This window comes from Neomonachus schauinslandi, chromosome 5, assembly GCF_002201575.2.
Source record: "Neomonachus schauinslandi chromosome 5, ASM220157v2, whole genome shotgun sequence".
Taxonomy (NCBI): domain Eukaryota; kingdom Metazoa; phylum Chordata; class Mammalia; order Carnivora; family Phocidae; genus Neomonachus; species Neomonachus schauinslandi.
This window is the reverse complement of record NC_058407.1, coordinates 170325940-170350880: the sequence shown is the minus strand read 5'-3', so window position 1 is coordinate 170350880 and position 24941 is coordinate 170325940. Positions and strand designations below refer to the sequence as shown.

The 24941-nt window shown below is 53.7% G+C and overlaps 3 protein-coding genes across 5 annotated transcripts in view; 2 read left to right on the top strand and 1 right to left on the bottom strand.

Moving 5' to 3' along the window:
• The window catches only part of ARPC1B (actin related protein 2/3 complex subunit 1B), a 14801-nt gene extending 11244 nt beyond the window's left edge, over window positions 1-3557 (top strand). The window contains exons 6-11 of the mRNA XM_044915170.1: window positions 627-632; window positions 778-984; window positions 1088-1163; window positions 1885-2090; window positions 2851-2941; window positions 3231-3557. Of these exons, the coding sequence (XP_044771105.1) occupies window positions 627-632; window positions 778-984; window positions 1088-1163; window positions 1885-2090; window positions 2851-2941; window positions 3231-3269 (625 nt within the window). The 3' untranslated portion in view covers window positions 3270-3557. The remainder of the gene's footprint in view (window positions 1-626; window positions 633-777; window positions 985-1087; window positions 1164-1884; window positions 2091-2850; window positions 2942-3230) is intronic.
• A 3095-nt stretch (window positions 3558-6652) lies between these two features.
• On the bottom strand, window positions 6653-16968 carry PDAP1 (PDGFA associated protein 1). The gene is made up of 6 exons (XM_021680104.1): window positions 16834-16968; window positions 13806-13897; window positions 12381-12491; window positions 10652-10773; window positions 8472-8623; window positions 6653-7371 (listed from the first exon to the last, which is right to left on the bottom strand). Exons 1-6 carry the CDS (start codon window positions 16844-16846, stop codon window positions 7313-7315), a joined length of 549 nt encoding a protein of 182 aa, XP_021535779.1. The 5' UTR covers window positions 16847-16968; the 3' UTR covers window positions 6653-7312.
• A 111-nt stretch (window positions 16969-17079) lies between these two features.
• Window positions 17080-24804, top strand: BUD31 (BUD31 homolog). Of its 3 annotated transcripts, XM_021680220.1 has the most exons (6): window positions 17124-17294; window positions 18741-18872; window positions 19290-19410; window positions 22590-22712; window positions 22942-23108; window positions 24559-24804. In XM_021680220.1, the coding sequence occupies exons 3-6, from the start codon at window positions 19317-19319 to the stop codon at window positions 24607-24609; spliced, it is 435 nt and encodes a 144-aa protein (XP_021535895.1). In that variant the 5' UTR covers window positions 17124-17294; window positions 18741-18872; window positions 19290-19316; the 3' UTR covers window positions 24610-24804. The 3 variants fall into 3 exon arrangements, with proteins under 3 accessions (XP_021535896.2, XP_044771655.1, XP_021535895.1); XM_021680221.2 differs by lacking the exon at window positions 24559-24804 and having other exon boundaries at window positions 17080-17294; window positions 19312-19410; window positions 22942-23557; XM_044915720.1 differs by lacking the exon at window positions 24559-24804 and having other exon boundaries at window positions 17088-17294; window positions 22942-23557.
• The last annotated feature ends 137 nt before the right edge of the window (window positions 24805-24941 follow it).

Below are 24941 nucleotides of genomic sequence, written 5' to 3'. Positions count from 1 at the left end.
TCAGGGCCTGGATCAGCAGCAGGGGAACCAGGGTGGAGGGAGCCCCGCGCCCTGCCTTCCAGACCAGCTCTGCCGCCAGCAGGATGACCCAGGGCCTCAGTCAGCATCTGTGAGGTTTTGCTTTTGGAGGGGTCGCCACTGGGTCCTGTCTCCAGCCCATGGAGAGTCTCGGCAGGATGCACCCTTTGCTACCTCTTCATGTCAGCAAGGCCTCTATCCTAGGTCCTCCTCTCCTTCAGTTTCCTTGTCTTCCACCTGAAGGACAATGAGTGGGTATGCTTCTCACACTAAGGCATAAATGACTGAGAAGCTTAGACAGACCTGCCTCATTATCTCGGGCCTGGAAGGTAGTGTCCTCAGTCCCCATTGGCTGTTTCTACTTTTGGGCCTGGCACCCGTGAGCTTCCCAAGGCCTGGGGCTCCCAGCTCCAAACAGATGGCCTGGGTCTCTGAAGCGCTGCCCAGGAAACAAGGCTCCAGCAGGCTCCAGGGGCGGCCCCTGGACATGGAGAGGGGTAACGTCCTGCTGAGGTTCTGTTGGTGGGTGGGGAAGCTGGTTAGTGGGCACCTGATCTGTCCAGGGACCCCGTGCTGGCCCTGAGGCCCAGACTCGTCCAAGCGTGAAGATGCAGGTCACGAAAAGCCGGCTCTGTAGCCACGAGCCCCCGGCTGGGCACTCTGGCCTCACCAGGCCAGTCTGGGAGAGAAGTCCCTTGCCAGGCGCCTCCCGGACCCCCTCGGCCATTGCGGTTTGTTTCCCTTGGTCTCTCCTGGCAGGATCTTCTCGGCCTACATCAAGGAGGTGGAGGAGCGGCCAGCACCCACCCCGTGGGGCTCCAAGATGCCCTTCGGGGAGCTGATGTTTGAGTCCAGCAGTAGCTGCGGCTGGGTGCACGGCGTCTGCTTTTCGGCCAGTGGCAGCCGTGTGGCCTGGGTCAGCCACGACAGCACCGTGTGCCTGGCCGATGCCGACAAGAAAATGGCGTGAGTACAGGCCACAGGGGTGGCGGAGGGGGGTTGGGCAACCAAGGCACAGATGGGGAGCGGCCGGAGCGGCTGACCCCCCGCCCCCCGCTGTCTCTCTCAGCGTCGCGACTCTGGCCTCTGAAACGCTGCCGCTGCTGGCCCTGACCTTCATCACGGACAACAGTCTGGTGGCAGCGGTGAGGCAGGGAGGGGCAGGGAGGGGAGCGGTGCTAGTTAGAACGGCTCTCCACTGGTCTCCCCCCACCTTCTCTTCCTCCTTGGTCAGAACGGGCTGGCTTATGCTGCTGTAACAAGGCCCCAGTGCAGGTATTTGGGGGGCGGGGGGGGCTGCGTCTCCAACATGCACCCCAGCTGCCATGCAGGGAGAAGGGGGAGGCGGAGAATTGTGCCCTGGACCCTGAGGTCTCTGCTTACGTCTTACAGGCCAGTGGGTGTGTGGGGGCAGCACAGTTCTCCCCCGCATCCAGAAGGGCGCTGCTCTCCTCCTGCCCACCGATCTGTCTCCCCTCTTCCCCCCACATCCCCCCTCAGCAAACACCCTCGGGTCCCGGACGGTGAGGGCGGACTCAGGCCTGCTTTGCCTACAGAAGCATCCAGCTGTGGGGTATTCTCCGGTTGGGCAGGGCACAAGGTCCCCGAGCTTCCAGGGAAGGCGGCCACCCCTAGATGCTCCCACCACCCCCCAGCACCCGGTCCCTGTCCGTATACCCAGGGTGGGCCCGGCTGTGTCTCCGGGCTGGTGTGGGCTTCCCTGGGGCTCCACCCAAATCCCGTCACCAGACTCCCTTGGTGTCGTGCCTTGTCTCCAGCCTCTCTTTCCCCGTGCATAAGATAGTGGCGCTGTGCCCGCCCTCGGCCACGCTCCTGTGACCTCCCCGCCCTGTTGCCCTGTCGCAGGGCCACGACTGTTTCCCGGTGCTGTTTACCTACGACGGCACCACAGGGACGCTGAGCTTCGGCGGGCGGCTGGACGTGCCCAAGCAGAGCTCACAGCGCGGCCTGACGGCCCGAGAGCGCTTCCAGAACCTGGACAAGAAGGCGAGCTCGGAGGGCAACGTGGCCTCGGGCGCTGGCCTGGACTCGCTGCATAAGAACAGCGTGAGGTGAGGGCGGGACCGACCCTGACTCCCCTCCCAGCAGTGTCAAAAGTGGGGGGCCCGGACTTAGGAAGCGGGCGACCTCTAGGTGGCACAACAGCATCAGGTGAGGGCAGCGCAGGCGCTGTGAGGACCGTCGTGGTTCTCTGGGACGACCAGAGAGCCACCAGCCCTGTGGGCAGGGCCATGGCTGAAACGGTCCTGCCGCCGCCTCCCTGAGCAGTGAGGCAGGATGAGGCGTGAGAAACTGTCCACGACGCCCCAGGCCTGCCAGCCCCGGGTGTCCACCCCGCGGCCAAGCGGGAGAAGTACGGTGGGACTTCCTGACCCTTCCTGACCGCGCCCGACCCCGGCTGGGTAACCCCCGCGGCCATCAGGTCCAGTGTCATTTTCAGACCCAACTCCTGAGCCCGGCTTTCAGGGCTCGTCAGCACGACCCCCAGGCCTGCCAGCCCCCGGTTTTGCTTTCCCCCCATCCTGCTACACTCCCATCACTCTGGACATCGCCCACACACGTGGGATCCGTGCCCGGCCTCTGCACATCCGCTTCCATTTGCCTGGGCTTTCCTACTGCTCCTCCAAGCAGACTCGCGAGCCCCTCCTCTGCATCCCCTCCCGGCCCACTTCCCCGGCTCTCTGCGGGGCGCACCCCACCCGCACAGCCCAGCACTTCTCACCGGAGTCGGGTGGGAGCTCCTGGAAGGTGGACGGGCGTGAGTCCAGCAAAGGGCCATGGCTAGGACCCATGAAGCCCTCCTCTTTGCAGCCAGATCTCGGTGCTCAGCGGGGGGAAGGCCAAGTGCTCCCAGTTCTGCACCACAGGAATGGATGGCGGCATGAGCATCTGGGACGTGAAGGTGAGTCCTAGCCCACCTTGGCCCTTCCTCCCCCTGGCCCTCCTCGATGGATAGCCCCCTTTATTCCTCTAGGAGGAAGGCACTTCTTTGGGATGAAGGCAGGGGGAGATGGGCACCCCTGGGGCACCTCCCTTTAGGGCTGGGATTCAAACCCAGGTCTGCCCAACTCCAAAGACCAGGTTCTCTGTCCTCTGCCAGGGGCTGGGCTGGCTAGAGGTCAGGTCCCTGGGGGGTGGGTGTGTGGGGGACAACCAAGAACCAGCCTGTCTGTTCTGCTGTTTCCTTCCAGAGCTTGGAATCAGCCTTGAAGGACCTCAAGATCAAATGACCCATGAGGCACAGGTTGCCCTCATCCCAGCTGCTGGGGGAGGGGGTCAGGGAGGCTAAGGATTGCTTTGCTGAATGTTTCTAGGGTAGCAGTTTGGGTCCCCCTGGGGACTGCTCCAGCTGGAGGGGAGGGAGGGAGGGATGGGAAGCTTTTCTGACCTATTGAAGGAACAGGTGCCTTTTTCTTATAAAGAGCTGCTTTCATTTATTGTTAAAAACAAAAATGTTCTCAAAGTACTGTGCTGGTCATGAACTTCAACAACGTGGATGTAATAAAAAAGCAATCTTAGAGCTGGTCTCCCGTGTTTGGGAGGAGCGTGTGTTCTCACGGGCACAGGTCCCTTCTGCTCTACCAGAAAAATTGATCCCGAAGCCCAAGGGCCTTCTCCTCCCTGCTCCCCTTTCCCTCGCAGTCCAGCCAGAGCGAGGCTGGACCCTGGTGGCTTCCCTGTCACTCGGCAGTCGGATTCCCAGACCAGTGCTTGCATGTTCCAGGCTGCTGCTGGGCTTTAATGGAAACTGATTTCTCGACTTGACATTTGCAGCTGGTTTCTGATAAATGCGCATCATTTCCTAAGACCATTTCCCCCCATTCCTATTTCACACAGATGGCCTTTCCTGCGTAACACATGCTTCTGTTACCTAATTATTCAGTCACAGCCAGGTAATGAGTTACATCCACAGATCCTAACTGTGAATGGCCTTACGTTTGCAGGATGGAAGATACCTAAATACACCTTATCCCAGACTGTTCTAGGGCCTATCCATCAGGATATCCCCCAGTCAGAAAAGGCCTGCTGACTCTTTTAAATCACAAGATAGAAATTCTAAGACCCCAGGAGACAGGCCCCACAACTCCTCTTATTCTAACTGCTTGCCAAGGCCCTCCCAGCCTGTACCAGCCCGCTGTAAGGTGAGCTTCTGGTCCCAGAGCTGACGGGACTGTTGTCAGGCCCTGGAAGGCCAGGGAGGTATCCACATATCTTTTTTTTATAGCTCACCTCAGGGCTGAAAAGTGGCCCCAGAATATTAGTGTTCTTCTGAGACCCTGACAAACAGGCTCCCCTCACTCTGAGAAGGATGAGCAGGAAGCATGCTCTTTGGCTGCAGGGGCCTCATAGATGTGAACTGTCTGCCCTCGTTAGAGACACAGTACTTGGCTGAAAACTGACAGGCTCAATGTTTTGCTTCTCAGGAGGAGGAAAAGGCATTAGAGGACTAGGTTGGATAGGGCTGGGCTTCTGTGGCAGGTGGGAAGTACATCAGGGAAGGAGGGGATTGGACCCTGTTCTGTGGTGGACACTAGGGCCACTGGCCAGGCTTTCTACACCCTGCCCCACTGGATGTTGAGGACAGTGGAGGGAACAAGCAGCTCATAGTCTGGTGGGGGCAGTTAATGATGACAACCCAGTGTTGGGGAGGGAGCTGGTGGAGCAAGAAAAGGAGGGATTGGGACTGAGGGAAGATTCCACGCAAGTCATAACGTGCAAGAAGGCTGTAAGCAAGGGTCTGACCTTTCTAGGAGCCAGAGGATTGATGTGCAGGACAGGGATGAGGTGGGTGGTGAGACTGGGAAGGTCCCCAGAGACCAGCTTCTGGAGGTCCTTGGCATTCTGGGGAACCAGGCCACTAAAATGGGAAGACATGAGGCTGCTGGTGCAGTTGTGTGGGTGTGAGGTGACCCGGGAATAACACAGGCCCTGGGGACCAGCGGGATGCAGGGGATGAGGGACAGGGAGGAGCTGGGATGACCTGGGTGAGTGGAGGAGAACACAACTGGGAATATCCTAATGCGAGTCATTATGTCCCCACTGTGGGAAGGTTTTGGGGCACCTGGGTGGCTCAGTTGGTTAAGTGTCCTCGATTTTCGGCTCAGGTCATGATCTCAGGGTCATGAGATCGAGCTCTGTGTTGGGCTGAGTGTAGAGTCTGCTTGGGATTCTTTCTCTCCCCTCCTTCTACCCCACCCCCCCATGTGCACGCACGCACTCAAATCTTAAAAAGGGGGGGCGGCCTTGTCACCCCCTTTTTTTAAGAGAAAACTGAATGCCAGAGAAACAAGTTACCTCCTCAGAGTCTCACAGCCAGGAGGTAGCAGAGCCAGGATCCAAACTCAGGTCTGACTTCCAAGCCCCACTGGAGGGGCACCTGCTGAAACGTACTGGATGTGGGTCCGGATCGCTAGCTGAGCCAGGAAGGAAATGCTTCGAGCCAGAAGTCTTGCCGACACGTCACCCAGGTACACAGGTGAGATCTGTGCGACCATTCGGAGGCCCGTACACACCAGGGACATCCTGGCTTCTAGTCTCACATCAAGGTACAACCAGACAAGGACAAGTCCCGGGCACACAGGGAGCCCTGCTGGCCCAGCCGTTCCTGCAAACCCCCGGCTGCCAGCACGTTAGAGGCCACCTCCTCACCACCCCGTGTGGCTCTAGTTCGGCCGGCTGGCAGCCCCCGGAGCCAAAGACAGGGTACTCGGTCCGTGAACCTTCCAGACAACCACCACCTTCTTGTTCGTCTTCTCAGAGAACTCATTTTCACGGCACAGACCTGAACCAGCTCTGCACGACCTCCAAGGGGGGGGGGGGGGCTCTGGCCAACCTCTGAGGTTCCGTCCCGCTTCTCAGGTCCAGGGTCAGGGATTTTCCACAGGCCAGGGGGAGCTGCAGATGCCGGCAGCTGTGGTAACCCTTCCGGGGCTCCTGGGGCTGTTGACCTCCAGCATGGTCAAGCCCAGGGGGCGTGGCAGGATCCCTGGAAGTCAGGGGCCCAACTCCATCTCTGCCACTAAATCCTCCTTTCTGACCTCAGGCCAGACCCCTGCTTGGCACCGGTTACTGACCTCTCAGGACCGTATGCAAAGGATGCTGGTGTTCACAAGGCGGAGCGCCCCTGATGAAGGGGTGCGGGAGCAGGAACAGGCACAGTGGCCGAGTCTGCAGGCGGCTCACGTGATGGTGCTAAGCCTCAGTTTCCCTGCTGCCATCCCCACCAGGGTGGTAAGGATGGCATGAGGTCAGGCCCAGCAGTCATGCCAGGTATTGGGATGCTCCTCCCAGCACTGAAATCCTGACACTGTGAACACCAGGGGCACCTGGAAGGCATCACAGGGAGGCACGCTGCTGCTGCTATGGACCGTGGACTGGTCCCTGGTCACTCTGGCTTAGGGTCTACCACACTTGGGTTAAAGGAGGGGAGGGACGAACTCTGTATCCCGAGGTCTCTCCTAGCTCAGATGCCCAGGGACCAGTCCCCACACCCGGCTGGGTGCTGCCCGAACCTCGTGGGGCAGGCCTGCCTGAGAGCAACACCATGCCCTGCTGGGGAAAAGGGCCCCCAGGCACAAGGGCCCAAAAATGGATCACAGAACAAAGATTATGATAATGTCAAGTTTAATCTGCCAAATATACAAGTTGGACTTGTGGAGTATGTTTTGCCTGGGTGCTGCACAGTAAACAGAGGCTTCTTGAAATGATCAACGGGGAGGGTTAAGAATGGGCCCTAGCGCTGGCCAGGAAGGTGGGGATGGGGCGGGGAAGGGCAGAGGGGACTGGCTGGGGACGAGCCATGACCCTCATGGACCCAGGGGCACGGGCTCCCAGACGACAGCCCCTCTGAGTGAGCACCCAGGCAACACAGACCGGGGCCGGTTGTTGCAAACTTGTCAGCAGCTGCCCCCCCCACACAATCAGCCCCTACCAGGCAACCTACGGGACAAATGGAAGCTCTTCTTACCCCACCTCCCAGGCACCCCCAACAAGAGTTCTGAATTCTAAAAACGGCAAAAACATTCGAATGGTTACATATGAAATGCTGTCCCGCATCTTTCTGTCTCAAAGATAGCAGCCGCTCCCTCCCCCCAGCCCTCCCCACCATCCCCCCAAACAATTTCTGTGCCAAGATGAAAAGGAGGCCCCAGGCTGCGGGGGCTCCTTGCCGTGAGGGGCTGCTGCTGCGGCGGCGCCAGGACCGGGCAGGCGAGACTCGGCAGAGGGCCTGGCGGCGCGGCCGGACCCCTGGTGCCTCCTCCCGCAGGTCGTGCTACTTATTCAGGGACAGCGACTGCATCCGTTTTCCCGACAAAGTCGCGTCATCCTTTGCTGAGGGCGGGAAGGGAAGGGCAGGTGTTAACGTGACACCACCCCTCCGACACACATGCGCCCGCACACCCCGGGAGCACGGCACTGAGGGCTCGAAGACCACAGAAACATTCGGGGCAACGGGCTCAGCCGGCAGAGGAACAGGCCCGGGGGGAAGAGGGTTCCTGTGGAAGCCGCTGCGCCCTGGTGTCCAGACATTCCTGTCACATTTGGGGGGCTGCCCCCTGACACAAGCCCACCACACAATCTGGGCAAAGAGGAACCTCTAACCACCCCCAGGCGAAACCCCACAATTACACCCTCTCCCCGTGGGCGCTGCAGCCTCCGACCAGCAACAACATTCCAAGGCCTTTCCTGCTTGGGGTCTGGGAGGAAAGAGCTACCAGTGGGGAGCTGGGACAGCAGGCTACCTCCAGGGTAGTGTGACAACCCTGGGGCAGCTGATCTCCCCCTTCTAGGCCTCGGTTTCCTCGTGATTTGGTGAGGAGGCAGGACAGCAGATCCCTAAGGGCTCTTGTGGCCCCACGTGTAGAGGGGTGCGTGAGACCAGGAGGCGGAAAGTCATGAGTCAAATGCGCCTATAAACCAGACCAACTCCCCACGGCTGCCGCCACCAACCTCTGACCCCACTGGAGGGAGAGCACGGAAGAGGGAGAGCTGGGCCAGATTTCATCCGGGGTGCATGTGAGGTCCAGCCCACGCCTGCCCTACCCTCTCAAGCCCCTCAGATGGACAGCGGTTACCCGAGGCAGCTCTCCCCACTGCACAAGGTACCAGATACCTTAGCAGGACCGTCCAACCTTGAAGGTATGCCCTAGCTGCATCCCTGCGGCTTCCGTCGGCTGCTGTGCACGGTGCTCTGCTTAGATTCAAACCCTAGTCTGACTCCGGGCTGCTGCTGGACACTCCCCGCACCCTAGGACGTGGTGGGCAGGAACGCCCACCTCCACGTGACGAGAAAGGTACATGCATGTACCCACAGGCTGGGTCTCTAGCCAACAACCCAACCCCATCCCATCACACAACAAGGACACTGAAGCGCAGGGTTTGGTGGCTTGCCCAGAACCAGAGTCAGGCAGCCAGACGAGCTCACCACTTACCTTTCCTCTCTTCTTCTTTCTTCCTGGCAGCCTCTTCCCGCTGTTTCCGGATGATCGCCAGCCGGGCAAGGTCAGCTTTGGCTTGCTCTGTCTTCCCAGCTAAATGCATTTTCATGTAACGCTCCTTTGCTTTCTGCTTCTCGATTTCTTCTCTGTTTGGATAAAATGGTGTCACAGGGGACATCTTCACAACCATTATCAGCTGAGCTGAATGTGGAAGCCAGGATAGAAGGCAAGTCCTCGGGCCTGGGGCCCAAGTGGAGGAGGGCACCCTGGCTCCGCATACCCTCTTCGTGATGGACACTCACCAAACAACCAGAGGCACAGGCCCGGACCTCTGACGGACAGACTTAAGGGGCTGGAGGAAGTTCAAGTGGTGCAGCAGCTTCCCCAGACAGCAGAGGATGGGGGTGAGCTTAGCACAGAGTGAACAATGTCTGCGCTGGGGGGTAAGGGGGTGCTAACTAGGGTCTCATGTCCACAGCGAGAAAGGAGGATCAAAAACCAAGTGAACAGTGTATCCAAAGATGAGCAGGAGGAGGAAGGCACTGGAAACCACATTCTGTGAGGGATAGAGAAGGGAGTGGACCAAGTAGCCCCGGATGGGAACCACACCCACCCAATCTCAGGTCAACAGAACACAGCACATTCTCAATCAGGGCAGCTCAGATGTGTAAGAAAGAGACTGCCCTCCAGGGCATGAGCCCCCACTGAGGAGGGTGTGGGAATGAGAGCTAGGCTCCCACAGGACAAAGGTGTCAGTCAGTCACCAACCCACTAGATAGAGAAAGAGGTGATGGAGGATCTTCCTCCCAGGCCTGAGATTTTGAACTGGAGTGGGCACACTTTTCACTGCGCTATTGGATGGTCCCACTTATACCAGGTTCCTGGAAGAGCCAAGTACTGGAGGAGGGGGCAGGGAAGCCCTGGCTAGCAGGAGCCTGGGGGAAGGACCTGGCCTCCCGGAGGCCTTCACAGCACACAGCACTGAGTAATAAGAAACAAAACATGGGGACAGGCCCGACAGAAGGAGAGAAGGCCAGCCACCAAAAGTCAGGAGACTCTGGATAAGAAACGTGCTACAGAGATGAGACTAGAATACCTCTCAGCTCAGCAGATCCTACCCTGGGAGGTAGGTGCAGAGCCAGTAGCCTCTAAGCTAAGCAGGAGAGATCCAAACCCCGGGGGGGGGGGGGGGGCAGTATGCCCTGGAGGCATCCGGAATGATGAGCAAGGCTACCCAAAGGCTCTGCAAAGCCCCCTCAGTGAAGGCTAAGTGCCAGGCAGGATGCTGGACCTTATGGCTTTCACTCTGCAACCTCAAAAAGCAGGGGTAACAACAGGATCCCCTTTTTACTGTTGAGAGGGAAACTACCAGAAGGCTAGAATCCTTAGCGGCCTCTAATCACACCCTGAGCTCATGAGCCTTCCCTGTGGGGTTTTCTAGATCCCTCAGCCATCATGGGGTTAGCACAGGAAGGCAGATTTAAATCCTAGCAGCCCAGGAAGGAAAAAAAAAATAGGGCAGTTTTCCCTAGAGAACTTCAACCTCTTGTAAGGCCCCTGGTATCAGCCGGCGGCCATCCAGAGTCAGGGCACTACTTGTCAAGCAATGGCCGTGAGCAGAGCACTCCAGTCCTGGACTGAGACCCTCACACAACCCAGAGGAGGCTATCCGCAGCTCCATTTCCACCTGGGACTTGGGGAGCCCTCAGGCAGCCAGCACACCTCTCTGCACTGTGCTGCCTTCTCCCACACCCCATGGCAGTGACACCAGAAGAATGCAGGCCAGCAATGGTCAGATCAGGCCGGAGAAGGGAAGTGTCCCTGGAACGGGGTGCCCTGGAGGAAGGGACTATAGAATAACCGTCCGTATCCTTGGGCATTACTTCAAGTGCAACGCTCAGGTCCGAATCTGTTGTTCTATTTTTCCCTGCTGGGTAGAAAAAAATTATTTTTGTTTTGTGTTTTTGGAGAAGCTTTTATAGAGCCTTTGGGGAATAAGATGAAACAAAAATAAATGCTGTAGTTGGAGCCCCGACCCAGTCACTGGGAACCTCAGAGCCCAGGAGGCAAGGGCAGGGGATCTGAGCGCCTCAGCCACGCCCTCACTCTGCCCCGGCCCGCAGGCCAGCCCCTGGCCCACATGCCCAGGTCCCAAGCCCAGCAGCAGTGATTACCGTTCTCTCCTTGAAAGTTCCTTGGGCCCATCCAGGTCCAATTGTGTGACCTTTTTGGTTGTCTGTGCCACCCGGTTAGGGTTCTCGATGTCGATGAGCCCCTCCACGCCTTTGCGCTTTTGCTAAGATGGGACAAGAAGCTGGCTGTTGGAGAAGTTTAGTCCTGCAGAGCCCCTGAGGGCCACTCCCACCGTCTCCCAACAGCCCACCTGGATGGGGACAAACTCCTGCTCCACCCCCCGGCCCAACATGATGCTCGGCCTGAGCCTCACAGTGGGAATAGCACTCAGGAGAGTCTTCACCAGCCTGGGAGGTACAAGGACGGTGAGTGCACACGACTAGAGCCCAATCTATGCCGAGTCCCAGCAACCAGGGATTATTCTCTGTTTCGGAGGTGAAAGAACAGACAGAGGACTAACTAACTTGCCTAAGGCCAACCAGGAAGTAGACAGCAGGTGAGCTGAGAACCCAAGCCCAACTCACAAGCTTTCAACACAGAGCACTATGCCCCCACTGCAAGCCCGGCCCCTGCAAGCAGTTTTCCATGGAATCTCACGGATGACGGCAACAGCACTGCTGGATCCCTGGGGCAGGCCGGGCCAAGGATGTTCTCAGGACCAATTCCAACTCCCAGCCATCTCAGCTGAGGGGACGGAAATGACTTGAGAATGAGCCACGAGATCACAATCAGTTCTAGTAAGCTGCACCTCCCACCTCCCCTGGGGGAAGTTCAGCAAGAGCACAAGTCCTCAACGTTAACAGGCTGGGTCCAAGTTTCAGGTCATGTTGAGCCCAGCTTTTGTCTTTAAGTGACCAAGGAGACAGCTTCCAAACAGCAGTGAATCTGACACAGAGCTCCAGACACCAACAGCCAATCCAGCTACCTGTAAACGCCTCCACTTGGTTACTGACATCGCGAAGTGAACGTGCCTCACGCACTCTGCTCCTTCCAACCATCCTTAGGCCATAGCCTTATGCCTCCTTCCCTCAGCCCCTGAAGCCACCCCTCGGCAAACCCCAATGAGCCCATCTCTTAAAACGTGGTGTGAATCTGCCCGCTCGTCTCCACAGCCACTGCCTCCATCCCAAGTCAGTTTCTTGTCTGGAGACCTGTTGCCATTTCCCTGCTTATAACCTCAACACCCTAGGATTTACTCTTTGCAGAGAAGCCAAAACCACCTTTCAAAAGCAAATCTGGTCATCTCTCCCTCCCACTTCAAGGCCTCCACCAGCTGCCCCCCACCCACAACAGTGAAACCCAAACTCCTTCAAGTGCCACACAGGAGCTGCCCTTGCGAACCCCTCCTCCCTCCTCCCTAGCCACTCCTCTCTGCATCCACCAAGGCACATGCCCCAGCAGCCTCCTGCTGCTCCTGTTCCCACCCCAGGGCCCCTGAGTTTGCTAACCCAGCCGCCCGGACTGCTCTGCACGGTAATTTTCACACACCTGGCTCCAGCCCTTTTGTTCAGATCTCAGTTGGAAAGCCACGTCCTCACCACACACTACTTCATGTACCCATGATCACAGTCCATCTTGTTCATAATACCTGCCACTACTTGAAATTATGCTGTGCGTTTACTTCCTTATTGTAACTCCCTATTAGAACATAACCCCTTCTGAGCAAGGACTCTGTCCGCATCTACCACTGGAAATGGTAATCAAAAGGCACTCGATCAACGTTTGCTGACTCAATGAGTCCAAGTCCCAGGCCTCTACCGAACGCAGTACCTGGTAATCGTCTTCTTCATCTTCACTCTCATCTGAGTCTAAGGATTTCTTCTCCTTTTTGGGGTCACCTGCAGCCCCATCTCCACCTTCTTCTCCTTGTTCCTCTTCTTCCTGTTTCAGAAATGTACAACCTGCAAAATCAAAAATGCACAAACCCCCTAGACTGTGACCCCTGCTCCCATCACCTCCAGACTGTGGACCCAGAGAAATTAAGCCCCAGAAGGCTGGGACCAAGTAGGAGAAGGGTCCTACTCTGAGACCCTGGCTCCTAGTAGGGGACCTGGGTCAGAGGCAGCCTATCTACTCGGCTCCACAGCCTGAAAGCCATTCCCACAGTCCAACCTGGGGGAGAAGTTCATCTCCCAGGGTCAGAAAAACTCAGCTGTGGGGCTGGAAACCACAGTCCTGTGCAGCTCCCCTCCTGCTTCCCCAGCTGCCACACGCAGCTGCCAAATCCTGAGCCAGTCCTCCTCTGCTTTCCACTCCCACAGTTAATGGCAGGCCAGCCACTCCAACCTGCCCATGCAGAGGCCTTGCTGCACTGGCTTCCTAAGACAACACCCAACATGCCGCTTTCTTCCACTTTTCTTGCTTCCCCACCAAAACTATTCCTAACAAAAACAGTAGGTCCTTCCCCCTTAGCACTTGCCCACACATTCTCCAAGGTCCTGTTTAGCTGCCAGCCCCTCCGTCAAGCCCTCTTCCCCTCTCTCCCAGAACATGTGGCCCCTCCCTTCTAGGGGCTCCCAGGCACTTCACAGCTGTGTCACTCATCGGGCCTATGCTCTTCTCGGCCCTTATCCAGGGGCAGATCTAATGGTGTAGTCAGGGATGTGGACATCAACGATGATGAAAACATTCTATTTCCTGACAATAGGCTGGAAAAAACACTGCAGGAACAGAGTACAGTGAACTACTAAGCTCAGACTAGAGGCGGAAGGGTGAACAGCGTCAGTGAGAGTCACAGAGAAGATGACGTTCGGCAAGGCCTGGAAAAACGAATAGTACTTTGCCTGCTGGGGGTGTGGGAAGGCAGGGCATCATGTCATGCTGGGTCTGGCAAGAGGTCTGGCATGGCTATAGCAAACAAATGGGGACTGCTGGGAGCTTGAGCCGTGGATGGGCTGAGCCTGGCGGAAGGACAGCTCCCAGAAAGCAGGAACACAGGGCCAAGAACAGAGACCCACTAAGGCAATCACCGCTAAAAGAACAAAGTTCTAATTGATTCAATCAGAAGATGGCTCTCCTCTTCACTGTCGGTTATTCTGGGACACCTGCCTGCTGTCCATGCCCCACCCCCACCCCGAACCTCAGGTGCTGGCTTCTTCCTAGGAAATAGGTGGTCTTTGCCTGGCCTCTCTGGATGCCAAAGAGGCAGGAAACCACCCTGGGCCACTCCAGTGGCCTGGACAGGCACGTACTCACCCTGGCCTTCTGCTTCTCAGCCTGGAGCTGTGCGTCGATCTCCTCAGGGCTTGTGTACTGCCTTGCCCGGCCTTTGTGGCCTCCCTTTCTCCCTGCACAAAGATTGGCAGTTTAGGAAGGTGGGAGGGAACTGGCTTCCTTGATTGCCCTGAGCCCCAGGGGGCTGTGTCCTGCTTGAGGTGCTCTCATCAGAGACTGCAGAGTCCTCCCCCACCCCTCACCCAGCACCACCCAAACCTATACTCTCCTACCTTCACATGTTCAAAGGGACCAAAGGAGCAACATGTGACCACCTGAGGCAGCCCCAACTGTGTGCTGCATGTAGCTTCCTACAAATGAGACCCAAGGGGAGGATATGGGGGAGGGATGGGGGAGGGCACACCACATGTAATAAGTGGCCAAATCCCATGGTCCCTTAGAAACCAAACACAGTGCACCCAAATGCAGTCAGAACATGTAACACACATCCTGCTGTGACTACAGTGGTTTTTAAATGTTCTGTCACAGCCATCCACTCATCTGATCCTCAGAATAAACCTATGAGGAGTCACAGCTGGTCCTGCTCTGCGGACAAGACACTTAAGATTCAAATCTCAGCTCTACCACTTGCTAGCTTTTGGCAGGTACTTAACCTCTCAGTCTCCGTTTCTCTATCTGTGTTCTTATCTCCTAGAGTTTTCAGGCGAATGAACTTAACATGTGTAAAGCTCTTGGAACGGTGTCTGGCATTGAATAAGCACTACAGAAACATACGCTACATTTGTTATTTTTCTAATAGAGTATTTTGGCAGGAGGAAAAAAAAAGCCACTGACCACATCAGTGATTTACTGTAAATGTCAGAGATATAATAAAATACTTCACGTTCACCTAAGTGGTATGGTAGAAAGAAAAAACCTAAAACCTACTGAAAACTTTCTTCTGCTTGGAGTAAGCAACATAGCCGGCAAAGTTAAAGTTAAGAATGAAGCCGACTACCTTCTAACAGTTAAAAATGTGACTGTAAATTAAAGCTCATCTAAGAGTATTAGTTTTACAGTCTGACCCTCTTGAGCGAAGACAAAAGACTGACCCCTGCTAAAGCCATCAGCCAGTTTTATAGCAGGATGGCACCTGCTCTGCTGGTCCTGGAGGATGCTGGGGGTTGTGGCCTCAATCCATCCCCACCTCTTCTGGAAGCTTCGGCCCAGCTGACTTCCAGAGAGTGTCTCACTGAGTGTAGAGAATCTGTAATTAGACAGCCAGAGCTCCTCTGGACTCCAGAGCCAGTAGCAGAGAAACCAACCTCCTCTTATTTCCTAGACAGCAGCTGTAAAGCTGTAATTGGGCTGCTACAGACTACACCACCCATTTTTAATGACTACCTGGGTTCCCAGGGGTGTCTCAGTCTATGCTCATGAAAGTCCTATTTTGAGAGATCAAGCCTGCCGCTTTAAAAAAAAAAAAACAAAAACAAAAACCAACACCCTTTCTTGCCCTCTTAATATTCCAGGCAGTAGTCAAAACTCAAAACTGGCTACTATAGGCTCTCATCCAGCACACCTGGCTAGGGGAGACTGACCTTAGTTTGGCCTACCATAACTTTTATCAAAAACTGCTCATGCCTTTAAAAGTGTTTCACATTTACACAATGGAAACAAGAGGGCATCCTTTTCTCTCAGAGAACTTTATACTTTAAAATAAAATAAGTCTTTTGTTTTGCTTTTCAAGCAAATCAACACAAGCAAGAAATGTAAATCGTATCTGCCCATGAAGCTTTTCACAAGCCAAAGATCAAGTCACTTAACCAAGATATTTAGGATTTTCTAATTCTAACCTCCAACCTTGGCTCAAAGTATCTATGAAATAGGACCCTTAGAGCCAGAATTCTGGAACCGAAAGGGTTCAATTAGCACCCTCCTTTTGCAGAACACAAGACTGAGAAAAATGGAAGAGACAGGGCTCTTCCTACCACAGATGAAATCAGTAGGGAGGTAGGTTTAAATGGATTCGGCTCTGTAACCCCCAATATCTCTGCAAGTAAAATCAGGAAGTCATTTAGGTTTGAAAAAACTCCAAGTAGATTTCCTGTGGGCTGAAGCATCTTAACCAACATGACACATGAGCTACCGCTATTAACCGAACATCTGTTCTGTGCCAGGAGTTCGCCGGGCACTTTGAGTGCTCTATTTTTTTATGACCTCTATCTCCAGCTCTCCAAGCTAAGGGTTATTAGCCAGGTGCTCCAGATGAGAAAAACAGGCTGGAATTAAGTGATTTCTTCCAAGCCACGGGGTTGGACAGTGACACAGCTAGACTTCAAGAACTTCTGACTCTTAGGGAAAAAAGAATGAAGGACTGGTCTACCGTGGATCCTCTATTTTCTTGGCCAAGAAACTGACAAAACCCTACAAATAATGCTTAATGGGCACTTAACTGTGATGCGCCCTCCACGTGGATTACCTAGTTTAAGCCTCCCACCTGTACTATGAGGTAGGTACAGTCATAAGCCCGGTTTGCAAATGAGAACACCCAAACACAGAGAGATGAAGCAACTGGCTCAAAAGCACACATGGAGCCGCTGACGAATAGGGGCGGTCAAAGCCAAGTCGGCCAGGCTCGAGAGCATCAAGTTAGGTCTCATTCGGCAGGCCCAGCTCGCCCAGAGCTCGAGAGGGCCCACGTTTTGCGCGCAAGGCAGAGGGCCCGGCACAGGCGCGGGACGCGGTGACTCAGTCCCCGGCTAGAAGCGGGAGGAAACTCCAGATCCCCCAGGCCAGGAGCAGTGCGCCCTAGATCCGGCCTTCCGTGTCGGCGAAGACCCGGAGCCTCAGAGTCTCCCCAGACCCACGAAGGAGGGGCTCGTGGCCACTCCGGTCCTCAGTTTCTCCATTCGGACAATTGGGCGTCGAGGCCCACACCTGGCCCTCAGCCGGCGCGGACGTCCTCCCTCTGCGCCACTCTCCGAGACGCCCGCGGGCTGAATGAACAGCGGGTGCCGGACTCGGGCAGCCCCTCGAGGCCCGCGGGCCACGCGCGTTCGCCCCTCACCTCCTTTAGGCATCGCGGCTCCAGCGGCTGCGGCGGCGGCGCCTCGAACTGACACCGGAACCGGAAACACCTCGGACTCGACTTCTTCCGACCGGCTCAGTTTTCCTCAGCGCTCCGCCGCCGCCGCCGCGAGGGCCGGGGACCTCAGGGAAGCCGGCGCACGGAGACTGTCCCGCGCGCCGCCTGAGTCTAAGCTCGCCTGCACGCTACCCCGGCAACAGTGCCTCCGGCCCCCCCCGCCCCGGGGAGACGCGTGAGCCTGCCGGTCTCCCCGCGGAATTTGAGGGCAAAAGGCAACAGCGGCTGTAAAATTATATACAGGCAAAACTGCGGACACCTAAGGTGACGCAATCTCCGCGCGAGGTAGGGAGGGGCTCCGCGAGGACCCCAGCCGGAAGCTATCACCTGGGAAGCGGAAGCCGTCGGGAGAGAAGTGGAGGCTGACGGTGACGGGTTTTCAGGTGAGCCCTTTTCTGTATTCTCCAGTACTTTGGTAACGGCTAGGACCAGGAATCGGAGGTCTACACTGGCCCAGAAGCGATCGGAGCGGCTGGACAGGGGTGGGTTCGGGCCTCTGGAGCGGGAGGTCAGAGTGAGTTCCCGAGAGGAGGTGGCGCCTCGCTCGTTCTGCCCAGAGAATAGGAGATTTGGGGATTTTCTTGTTTCTAGGCACCCCCTCCTCCCTCTCTTTTCTCTGCCGAGAACGTTTTCTGTCTAAATACTGTTTGTTCTTGGGCGCCTGGGTGGCTCAGTTGGTTAAGCGACTGCCTTCGGCTCAGGTCATGATCCTGGAGTCCCGGGATCGAGTCCCGCATCGGGCTCCCTGCTCGGCGGGGAGTCTGCTTCTCCCTCTCCCACTCCCCGTTTGTGTTTCCTCTCTTGCTGTGTCTTTCTCTGTCAAATAAATAAATAAAAATCTTTAAAAAAAAAAATAAATAAATACTGTTCTTTTTTTTTTTTTTTTTAAAGATTTTATTTATTTATTTGACAGAGAGAATGAGAGAGAGAGCACATGAGAGGGGGGAGGGTCAGAGGGAGAAGCAGACTCCCCGCCGAGCAGGGAGCCCGATGCGGGACTCGATCCCGGGACTCCAGGATCATGACCTGAGCCGAAGGCAGTCGCTTAACGGACTGAGCCACCCAGGCGCCCCAATACTGTTTGTTCTTGTAAGCCCGGTTCAGATGCCGTGGTCTCTAGGAGCCTTTCCTACTATCCCGACCCTCAGGTTGTCCCTCCCAAGCTCCGAACGCCTTTCCACTCGTTTCTTCTCCCGAGCGCTGCCACCTCTTGATCCAGGTGCCTCCTACCTGTTACCTCCCCTGGGTAACACATGGACCAGGGCTCTCGAATTTCCCTGACTCATAGCAAAGTGGTCATCCCGTATTTTTGTCTTCTCGGCCCGTGCGCGCTGGGGTAGGGTCCAGGTTCTGGCCATCTGTAGCTGCAGCGCAGGGGAGACACGTGCAAAGACCACAGATTTGGGAGTCAGGAGCCTCCCAATCAGAATCATACTCTGCCAGTTCTCAGCTGTTGTGACCCGGACTTTACCTCTAGAAGTTTCATTCCTCACCTGTAAGGTCGCTAATGGAGAATTCATGAAAAGGAGCCTGGGGATGTGTGTGTGCGCGCCCGGTGCTGGGGTACTTTGTAAACTGTCAGGCACCCCACAAAAGGGAGGGACTGGTTGAGTTTGGGAGAGAGGAGTCTGCTGTGCTTCAAAATAGGAGATAATTAACCTGAATCCTCTTTGCCAGCTAGGAAATGCTATGTGGCTTGAAAAATGTTTTCTTTGGATTTGTACTGGCCTATTGTATAGGGTTTACAATGACTTTGCCTTTATGTAATGTCTTTGTTGGGTTTCAGAGACTCTTTGCAATCCAGCTAATTCACTGCCCTCATTTTACAGACAAGACTGAGGACCTGAAGGGGAAGGTGACCTCCCAAAAGTCACAGAGTAATTGGTAGAGTTGGACAAGAACCTAAGCCTGTAACTGAAGAGACCAGAGGTCTTTCTGTTATACTTGTTGGGAAGCAGACGGTAAGGTACTTTGGCTCTATACCATCTTTTTCCCTTTTAAACCCTCGTTTTCTCAGCTCTCCCAACCATAGGCCTTCTCACACTGTATTGTAATTACCCTCTCACTGTTTCCTGGCTAGAATGTCACCTTCCCAATGACAGAAGTTGTGTCTTACTGCTTGTTCTTTGTTCCCAACATCCAGTACAGGGCCAGGCTTATAGGTGATGTTAAGGATAACGGGAAAAATCTACTAAACACATTTAATGCAGGCATGTTCCATATAATTATAATGAAATCTTCTAGATTCTAGTGTTCCCATTTTACAGATGAGGAAACAAATCTAGGGAAGGGAATGTGCACCAAAAGGGTAGCTGGTGAAGGCCTTTGGGGAGCTCAGGTTCAGAAACCAATCCATATAATTTCTCCCCCTTCTCCAGATCTTTGCAAATTATCTTGTAGAAAAAATGCCCAAAGTGAAAAGGAGCCGGAAAGCTCCCCCAGATGGTTGGGAGTTGATCGAACCAACACTGGATGAATTGGATCAAAAGATGAGAGAAGGTAAGTAAGTGGGGGAGTTTCTAACTGGGTGAGCTGTGTCTAAGAGTCAGAGGCTTCCATGTCTCCAGGGGCCAGGCAGAAATGCGGGTATCACATGGGCATAGACAGCCCCACTGTGGCCTCCAGACACTGACCTGTTTTGTTTGCTTATTAACTCAGAATATTAGGAGTTCTGGAAAATAAGATGGCACTAATGAAAAGGTCCTCAAAGACATTTTGGGGCCAACTTTGATATAAAGGTCTTAGAGAATAAAGATTGAATAGTCTACCTCTAATTACTTACTGTTCTGGTTAAGTACCTATTTAGAGTCTTACAAAATGTTTACTTGGAAAATCCTGTCCTTTTTCATGTTCACATTTTCTGTTAAGAGTTTTATCCAGACTTTTCTTGCTGGTCTCTGACACGGTTTTCACCACTTTGTTTTTGCATTATCTGCTAGTTTTCCAGAATGTACCATGTTCAGTTTCCTCAAAATGCTGTATGATCTTGAACTTGATTAATCAGTGTAGTGTCTTTTTAGAAATCTTATCTGAAGCCACGAGCATCAGTTGGCCTTATAGGATCTCAGTATGATCCCTTACTCAATTGCTTTTTTTAAAAAATGTTTTGAGAGAGAGAGAGTGCAGGGCCTGGGGGGTCAGGGCAGGGGAGAGAGAATCTTAAGCAAGTTCCACATTCAGCACAGAGCCCGATACATGACTCCATCTCACAACCCTGAGATCATGACCTGAGCCGAAATCAAGAGTGGGACACTCAACCGACTAAGCCACCCCAGCACCCCTAAATAACTGCTTTTGTAAGGATTTTAAACTATTTGAAAATCAAGCATAAACAAATAACGGACATTTAGTTTTTTAAAGAATTAACATTTTAAAAGAATTGTTGCTGAGGTTTTGAAGTTAATCGAACATTTCTTTCGAAGTTTTTGGCATTCACCAAGTGGCAGGAATCTAGATCTAGTCTATGCTGTGATGCCCATATCTCTGGCCTCTCTTCCTACACTCACTGGGGCAGGACTCCACATCACCCACTGAAAGGCGCTTTCCACTTTGTGTGTGAACCTGTATAAAACAACGTCCAAGAATGTTCACATGGTCTTGTGAAAATGGGTCCAAAAGGGATTTTTTAAAAATGGGAGCGCTGCTTTGATTAAAAGATTGAGAAATGACAAAAGCACAGGGAGGGAGGCTCTCCTTCCAGATGCCTTATAAGCATGTTTGCCCCCCACCTTTTTAATTGAGATCTAACTGACATAAAACATTTTATGTTTTAGCTGTATGTGATTTGATGTATGTATATATTATGAAATGATTGACAGTAATTTAAGATCCATTACCTCACAGTTTTTTCTTTTTCTTGTGAGAACTTTTAAGGTCTACTCTTTTAGCAACTTACAAATACACAATACAGTATTGTAAATTGTAGTCACCATTCCCCAGGATTTATTTATAACTGGAAGCTTGCACCTGTGACCCCCTTCCCCCATTTCACCCAGCACCCCCCCTTGTTTCTTGAGGACTCTGATCAGATGTCCCCTTGTGCCTTCTTTGATCACCTGTATAAAATGTCAGTCCCCACTTCCCCTTCTGTTTTCTCTTCTTTTTTGTGGCCTTTACCACTTAGCCCCGCGTGCCGATCTGCCTCCCTCCCCGGGAATGCCACCCCAGAGCTGCTCTGCCTGCCCCACTGCTGTGTCTTCAGCACCCAGAGCAGGGCCTCGGCTGCAGCAGGCACGGTGTCCACTTGCTCAGTCCGCAACACCTGCCTTTTGCTCGGATCACAGAATCCTCTGTGTGGAGCTGAACTCTACATCTTAAGTAATAGCATGGCCCCAAAGTTGGAGAAATGGAGGTACAGTTTTCTTGACCACTCCTTCTTATCTTTCTCCTCTGCTCTAAAAACTGAGTGGAGGTGGTAGACAAGGATCAACTTGTAACTGCTAACAGAAAGAGACTTGCCACTTGAAACAATCCTGTTTAAGTCATGTGGCTTATTTTTTTATCTTTTAAAATAACAGCTCTATTGAGATTGAAGTCCTATTCTGTAAAATTTGCCCTTATACAGTGTTCAGTGTATTCGGATTTGGGCAACCCTTACCTCCTGAAGAAACCCTGCACCCTTTGGTAGTTACCCCCTTCCCCCTTCTCCCCAGTTCTCCCAGTTTGAGCAACCACTCGTCTACTTTCCCTGTACATCATCATCTAGTAGGGGGGCTTTGGGGACTAGTTTCTTTCACTTGGCATCATGTTTTCAAGGTTCATCCGTGTTGTAGCAGGTCATTTCTTGTTCTGGCTAAATGATTCTTCATGGTGTGGGTAGGTTTTGTTGATCTATTCATCAGCTGATGGATACCAGGATTGTTTCTACTTTTTGGCTGTTGTGAATACTGCTGCTTGCACATTCATGAGAGTTTTTGTGAGCACGTGTGTTTTCAGTTCTCTGGGCTATATACCCAGCAGGAGAACCACTAGGGCTTATGGTAACTTTAACTTCCTGGGGAAGAGCCATCTCTAAAGTCAAGAGCCTATTCTCCAGAGAGGCTGCACCATGTTACACTTCCACCAGCGGCCTGTGATCCAATTTTCCTACATCCTCAACACTTGTGATGGTCTTTTTGATGATAGCCAACCTAGAGGGTATGAAGTAGGATTTATTCTTTATTCCTGGTTATTAAAAAAAAAGGGGGGGTGCCTGGGTGGCTCAGTTGGTTAAACCGCTGCCTTCAGCTCAGGTCATGATTCCAGAGTCCTGGGATCGAGCCCTGCATCGGGCTCCCTGCTCATGCAGGAAGCCTGCTTCTCCCTCTGCCTGCCGTTCCCCCTGCTTGTGCTCTTTTTCTCTTGTTATCTCTCTCTCTGTCTCAAATAAGTAAATAAAATCTTAAAAAAAAAAAAAAACAAGGGGTGCCTGGGTGGCTCAGTTGTTAAGCGTCTACCTTCGGCTCAGGTCATGATCCCAGGGTCCTGGGATGGAGCCCCACATCGGGCTCCCTGCTCTGCGGGGAGCCTGCTTCTCCCTCTCCCGCTCCCCCTGCTTGGTGTTCCCTCTCTCACTGTGTCTCTCTGTGTCAAATAAATAAAATCTTTAAAAAAATAAAAATTAAAAAAAACAACACTGCATCCTGTGCAATGAACACTACCTGCCACAACAAAACAAAGACACACCTTTTTCTCCGCAGCTGAAACAGAACCTCATGAGGGAAAGAGGAAAGTGGAATCTCTGTGGCCTATCTTCAGGATCCACCACCAAAAAACCCGGTATATTTTTGACCTCTTTTACAAGAGGAAAGCCATAAGCAGAGGTAATGAACTAAATTCTCTCGGCCTCCCCAACTTGAGTAGCTTTCACATTTATTTCGTGGTTCTTGTTCTTGCAACCTCAGCAAGTGTCAAGTTTTCTTAGTGGTAAAAAAAAAGCGGGGAGGGGTCGGCGTTGGCTAAATATTCTTTCTAGTGAAGAGTAGTGATGGGCCGGGGCTGGGGAAGCTTTGTGATACCATGGTCTGATGCCCTTTCCCTTCTTTTTGACAGAACTATATGAATACTGTATTAAAGAAGGCTATGCAGATAAAAATCTGATAGCAAAGTGGAAAAAGCAGGGCTATGAGAACTTATGCTGCCTGCGCTGCATTCAGACACGGGACACCAATTTTGGAACAAACTGCATTTGCCGGGTCCCCAAAAGCAAGCTGGAAGTGGTAACGTCTCTACCCCTGTCATGTCTGATGATTGAGTTTGAGGTCACTTTTTCAGTTCGGAAGTCCGCCCTAGTTGACCGCAAGGGATCGAACATGATTTTGCTGACTGTCCTGCTGGCCATGCTCCAGGGAGTGAGTCCCTCTCCTGAGCAGTCCATGCTGGGCAGTGTGGCAACAGTCGTGTGTTAGGTCTGGGGGCCAACTCAGCTGCACCCTTGGGCAAGTTATTGAATTCCTTCCCCACATAGGAAGTGGGGGTGAGAACACCCACCCCCAAGGTGGTGGGGAGGGCTGAGTCAGGGGAGCATGCTCACCCCAGGTACCCTTTTCTCCAGGCCTTCTCCTCAGATGTGTTCCGTTGTATTTCTTCTGTCAGAACTTTGTTCTAAAACTCACTGGGCAGCTCAGGAACAGTGCTGCACATGCAGTTGCTGAGCTGACAGCGTCAGCCTCTCTGAAATGGAACTGCAGAGGGAGGGAGGTGGTTCCTGGGACATAGGCCATGGTCGCCTTTGAGTGCGGCCCCTTGGCTGACCATGGTGGGCCCAGCTGGGCGGGCAGGCCAGACTGCCCACCTCCCAGGGGGCCACCTGTCACACAGGTGCCTCATCACCAGTCCCTTGATGTTGCAGACCAGTTCTGGTTTATAAAATTCTGGGCCAAGGGCTTTAGCTCAGCAGGCAGCTCTGTCTCCCTGAATCATCTGTAAAGTCAGGGAGCAGTGGACATCGAATGAGGGCCTAAGGACATCAAATTCTTCCTTAAGGGAAAAATCTGGGTGCCAGTTTTCTGATGGCATGGAGAGGTGGTGGAATGGCGGAAGCCACCGCACCCCCCCCAGATTCTGTGGTGGCATTTGGTTGGGGGTATTGCCCCAGCCCTGTGGCCAGAGTAGATTCTGTTTTTGATTTAGTTGAGTTTCACCATCTAATCTTGTTCGTTTAGGTAAGGGTCTTACTCCTCCAAAAAAGAGAATAAAGAAAAGTATACACAGACCACTGCTGTAGGGCCTTCTGTCTGTTGGGTAGGCCCTCAGCCGGACATCCGGGCACACCTGGCCCAAGGGACAAGACCCTTCTGCTGCCACTCAGATTCCGGTGCACATCCTCTGCCCCTGTGCCCCCACTAGAACGTTCCCCAGCCCAGAGGCCCTGAGCCCCCTGAGCAGTAGCAGACCCACTTCCAGCTGACTGCAGGGTAGGTCATGCTCACTTCATGGACCAACAAGAATCATTCACAGATTTTTTTTTTACTTTTTGGGGGTCAAGTACGTACAGTGTGCATAAATTCACACAGAGGTATAGCTTCAGTGTCAGCAGCATGATTGTATCTGTCACGAAGATTTTCTGAGGAGTGTCCTATAGACAGTGAATGTCCAGTTGCCCCCCCTGTTGCGGGGGACGAGGGGGGCGTGGCAGGAGCGCAGCATCTCAGCTGTCCTCTGTTGCAGGGCCGGATCATCGAGTGCACACACTGCGGCTGCCGGGGCTGCTCCGGCTGAGGCCCTGAGGACCTGACCCGTCTTCACCCTGAACTTGGGACTTAACGGGTTTCTGCCTGTCGCGCCACCCCCTTTCCTGGGAGCAGCTCTTCTCGCGGAGCAGTGCTCCCGGCCTGAGTTGGAGCATGGTCTCTATATGTAAAGGCTTTGGTGTTTCTCAGCTGTGATTTGTAGGAATAAAATTTTTAAACCTTCTGGGTCCTGCATTCATTCTTTCTGAGAGCCAGCGGACTGTGGACCCCAGTGGGCGAGTGCCAGGCCCTAGAAACCGGTCACCCTTGGGCCTCCGTCCTGACTCCACCTTGTAGGTGCTGTGTGACTGTGAACAAGTT

Coding starts and splice junctions, on each gene's coding strand:
- PDAP1 (XM_021680104.1), bottom strand. Junction 8,624..10,651: donor GAACTTTCAAGGAGAGAACG/GTAATCACTGCT, acceptor TTATCCAAACAG/AGAAGAAATCGAGAAGCAGA. Junction 7,372..8,471: donor GAAAGAAGAAGAGAGGAAAG/GTAAGTGGTGAG, acceptor TCCCGCCCTCAG/CAAAGGATGACGCGACTTTG.
- BUD31 (XM_021680221.2), top strand. CDS start 19,317: ATGCCCAAAGTGAAAAGGAGCCGGAAAGCTCCCCCAGATGGTTGGGAG. Junction 19,411..22,589: donor GGATCAAAAGATGAGAGAAG/GTAAGTAAGTGG, acceptor TTTTCTCCGCAG/CTGAAACAGAACCTCATGAG. Junction 22,713..22,941: donor GAGGAAAGCCATAAGCAGAG/GTAATGAACTAA, acceptor TCTTTTTGACAG/AACTATATGAATACTGTATT.